Source organism: Camelus ferus, chromosome 21 (genome assembly GCF_009834535.1).
Source record: "Camelus ferus isolate YT-003-E chromosome 21, BCGSAC_Cfer_1.0, whole genome shotgun sequence".
NCBI lineage: Eukaryota > Metazoa > Chordata > Mammalia > Artiodactyla > Camelidae > Camelus > Camelus ferus.
Genome location: NC_045716.1, coordinates 19,594,117 through 19,598,493, shown reverse-complemented (window position 1 = coordinate 19,598,493; position 4,377 = coordinate 19,594,117). Strand labels below are relative to the sequence as shown.

The window sequence follows — 4,377 nt, the reverse complement described above, 5'->3', positions numbered from 1 at the left end:
CTCAGATGCTGAAAGCACTGTTCAAGTAAAAAAAAAAAATGCATAAAGATGTAGGAAATAGAAGAAAACCTAAAGAAATAAAGTCTTTGAGAAGGTAAGAGGAGATGGGATTCATCGCATGTGTGATGATGGGAAGATTATTCAAGATTAGGACAAAGGTACCTAGAATTTTTATGAGATCAACATTGACATGGAGGAAGGACCTTGGTAGAAAGTCAGTGGTGAGTGGAGCTAGCTCTCTCTCCCTTCCGAAAGATGGTTCTCTTAATGGCCTTAATGAGTTCCTTGTTACGAAGACTGTAGATGACTGGGTTGACCAGTGGTGTTAGTACAGAGTAGACTACAGCAAGCGTCCGATCAAGGTTCAGTGAGTAGCTCTTCTTTAGCCGCACATACATGAAAATGATGCTCCCAAAGAAGATGAGGACCACAGTAAGATGGGAGGCACATGTGGAGAAGGCCTTCTTTCTTCCTGCTGTTGTTTTTATCTTCAGTACAGCCCCGATGATTCTCCCATAAGACACCATGATAAAGAGGAAGGTGACAAGGATGATGAAGGCATTGATGGCAAAGTCCACCAGGACATTAGTGGATGTGTCCTTGCAGGCTAGGCTCAGAAGTGGTGGAAAGTCACAGAAGATGTGTTGGATTTCATTGTAACCACAGAAAGGGAGCTGGGACACCAGGATGACTTCAGAAATGGGACACAGGAAGCCACAAGTCCAACAACCAGCAGCCATCCTGGCACAGAGCATGGGCGTCATAATTGCAGGATAGTGGAGGGGCCGGCAGATGGCCAGGTATCGGTCATAGGCCATTGCTGTAAGAAGGTAGCATTCAGAGGCCCCTAGGGAGTGGAAGAAGTAGGTCTGAAGGAGGCATCCTGAAAAAGAAATGGTCTTCTTATCACTGAGAAGATTAGCTAGCATCTTGGGGATGGTGGTGGCTGTATACCACAGCTCCAGGAAGGAGAGAATACTGACAAAGTGGTACATGGGTGTGTGTAGGGCTGCGTCCAGCCTTATGACTAAGAAGATGAGCATGTTGCCACAGATAGTGAACAGGTAGGCCAACAGCAGCAGGACAAAAAGCCAGCCCCTGGCATGCCCCACGCTGGGGAAGCCGAGGAGCACAAATTCAGCCAGGCTTGAATGGTTGTGTGGCTCCATGGGAGGCTGAGGTGGGGAAGGAAAGCAGAAAAAAACTGGACTGAGGCAACTGCAAAATTCAATTCAAAACTTTATTTCTCTTTACTGTTTTTTTTTTTAATTCAAAGACAGAAATTTAGTTACTACTACCTACTTCTACTATTTATACTACCCTAAAAATACTAATAGCTAATTCTTAGCACTCACCATGCAGCGAGCATTTTTACAAATGTTTTGCATTCAATATTTTACTTAATTTTCACACATCCAATGAGATAAGAACCTATTATTATTCTACTTGTTGTATCTATGTTACAGAAGATAAAATTTAGAAACAGAGAGAAAAGAGAGATTATAAAGCTTTTCTATCTCATGTAGACACCATGACGCAGAAACAGAATGTGACCTTATGCACTCTAACTCCCTGCTTTTTCTCTCTTTAGTATGTCACCTTCCCCAAGCATTCTATTCCCCCTCAGTAGGTCATCGTTTTTCCTTCAGTCAAGTCTCAAAGGGCAAATTCTGTCCATGAGATCAATTCAGTGGCCAGTCTTTTCTACTTGTTCAGTTAAGCTCTGTAAACATTTATTAGATCCACATGTGCCAGACATAAGGAATGCAGAATTAAACAAGGTATAACCCCTGCCACCAGAAAATGTTCAACCTCCTGGGGAAACAGACACAACAATCTGCTCTATCTTGATCCTGTGAGGTACAGAGCACTCGGGTGCTAAGGAAGAGGCCGTTTCTCAGACCAGGATGACTGAGAAAGGCTTCTTAGGGGAGCAAGCCCTCGAGTATGTTCCTCTGTGTGGTCAGGCAACTGGAAAAGCTCGCCCAGTGATTTGGGCTCTTATCCCAATGACATAATCAGATGCAGATTTTTAATACATCACTGATACTTAACTCTTCTAACCTCAGGCTCAGAGATGAAGGTGTGAATTTGCCTTGTGGATGTTGCTGATAGAAAGATGAGTGGTGAGAGAATGTAGACTGAAAAATGGACATGATAAAGTGGCAATTCATGTAAATCCTGCATTTTCAGAAAAGACAATTATAGGTGAGAAATATACAGTGGGGCTGGTGATATTTCATAGAAAAAAAGTACCAGACATTCTAATTGTTCTCAAGCACGAAGTGAAGCAGGTGCAAAAAGAAAAGAAAGAGAAAGAAAAGGAAACCGTCACAACAACGACCAAAAACCCTAAACAATGTGATTTTAAATTCATAAAAATATTAGGCAGTGTCAGTCACACCATACCCTGTGTAGGTCACACTGCATTTGGAGAGGACTGTCCAAATTCTAGCCACCAAGTACTGACAAGCTACAGTCTCTCACTTATTTTTGCAACCCTAATATTTGGCATAATGGCTGTTACATTAAAGGTGTTCAATAAAAACCAATTGTTTAATCAAAATAATTAACAGTTATTTAAAAATTAGTTGGCCTCCACCTCAGTACTCTCCCTTCAACTCATACCACACATCCAAATCCAAGCATGGCTCCCAAACACAAATGTCTTGTAATGGAAATTAACTTCTGTGTTTGATATTTTTAAATGGTAAATTAATTCAAAGCAATTAGTGTTTAAGGCATTCTTCTTGAATCTCTTCTATTCTAAAGGAATTGTATGCTCACATCTCTAATTACAGGGGACAAACATGCTAAAACAGAAATCTTTGCTTGATTGGCATCTGGTACCTTTGCTCTTCCTAACCATTTGCTTCCAGTTTATCTCTCATCCTCTTTTCTCCACCTGGTCACTGCTTCTCATCCTTCAAAATGAGGTCAAATGTTGGCTCTTTGGTGAAGCCTTTCCTGAATCCCCCAGAAAATGTTATTTACTCCTTTTCCTATGTCCTCAGAATGTTTACAGTGTCCACTTAACATACTATAATACCATGATAATGAGTCTGTCTTCCCCATAAACTGGTAAGATCTTTGAGAGTAAATGTAGCATTTTATTGTTGTATATCCCTCTACCAATGCCTAGAAAAATAAGCATCACATTGTGAATTCAATTAATGTTTCTTGAATATACTTGAATTTTTTATAGACTAAATTTGTCATACTTTTTAACTGCATCTGAACACATCCTTTTTGTCCTCTTGGCATCTCAAGCCTAATATCTCTAAATAAACTTAGCAGTCTCACATTTTGTCTTGCGTCCCTTGCTCTAACCCTATTGAAGAATTGATCATTACTTTCACTCACTCAGAAGAATTAAATTTGAGAAACATTTTGATCTTTTATGTATTGGTAATTGTTACTGATAATGTTTTATCTTTCAAAAAATTAGCTTTTTTGGCATTAACTGTATGTGTAAGTCAAGTGAGTTCTTAGAAAATGGAATAATTTTAGGACAACTCAGGACCTCAGATCTTACGCTGTTACATCACCAAGTGTCTTTAACCCCCCTAATTTGACAGCCTGTTTCAGCTTTCTCTAGGTGAAGCTTTTCACATACAGCTGTTCCTGTGTTGATACAATATCTCATTAGATCTTCTTAGTTACAGTTCCTGTGTCATGAATGATTCTCTGAGAAACTCTATTCCATCCAAGCCAGGACACAGCTGGTCTGGGGCAGCACACAGGGTGACTTCCTGACTCTTAACATTTTCAAAGTAGCCATTAGCCAACCTCTTGTTTGTAGAGTGAATTTAAGTATCACATGGGCAGACAGTGTACAAGGTAAACTTTAAAGTTCCTTCTAAACCTGATACTTTATGATTCTTAAAATTGGACATTCCAAGTTCTAGTTATTTAAGTCATCTTTCCACTAAACCAACTCTCTAACTTCAAAATATTATGTATTCAAATCCTTTATCGTAGGTCCCACCGTTCAGATCCCCAGATCACGTACCAGCCACTGCACATCATTCAGTCCCTGCTTTTGTCTTGCTTGGCTCAGATATATGTGGGTGATGGAGACTGGGTCTAGGAGACTTTTCTCCTCTTCAGCAGGTTCTAGCCCCATGGGACAGAATCCCCAGGTCTAACCTTGACTGTTTCAGGCCATGAGGGGCACAGGCAAGGGAGAGACCTACAGCCCCAGGAGCAGAAGAGAATCAAGCGTAGGCTAGGCTTCTGAGAGCGCACTTGGATAGGGACCAAGTCTGTCTTCTGTCAGGTGGGCTCGGAGAGTCTTTTCCCAAATGCTTGCTATTTTATCACTCCTTCCTCAGCATCCACCCCTCTCCCCACCCCCAGTGACTTCTTAACACAGAC

General features: G+C 41.0%; 1 protein-coding gene across 1 annotated transcript; it reads right to left on the bottom strand.

Annotated features, from left to right (window-relative positions):
* Positions 1–215: 215 nt before the first annotated feature.
* LOC102520890 (olfactory receptor 6N2) lies at positions 216–4,063 on the bottom strand. Its single transcript, XM_006178273.2, has 2 exons — positions 4,013–4,063; positions 216–1,175 (listed from the first exon to the last, which is right to left on the bottom strand). The coding sequence occupies exon 2, from the start codon at positions 1,167–1,169 to the stop codon at positions 216–218; it is 954 nt and encodes a 317-aa protein (XP_006178335.1). The 5' UTR covers positions 1,170–1,175; positions 4,013–4,063.
* Between the last annotated feature and the right edge of the window lie 314 nt (positions 4,064–4,377).

Coding starts and splice junctions, on each gene's coding strand:
- LOC102520890 (XM_006178273.2), bottom strand. CDS start 1,169: ATGGAGCCACACAACCATTCAAGCCTGGCTGAATTTGTGCTCCTCGGC.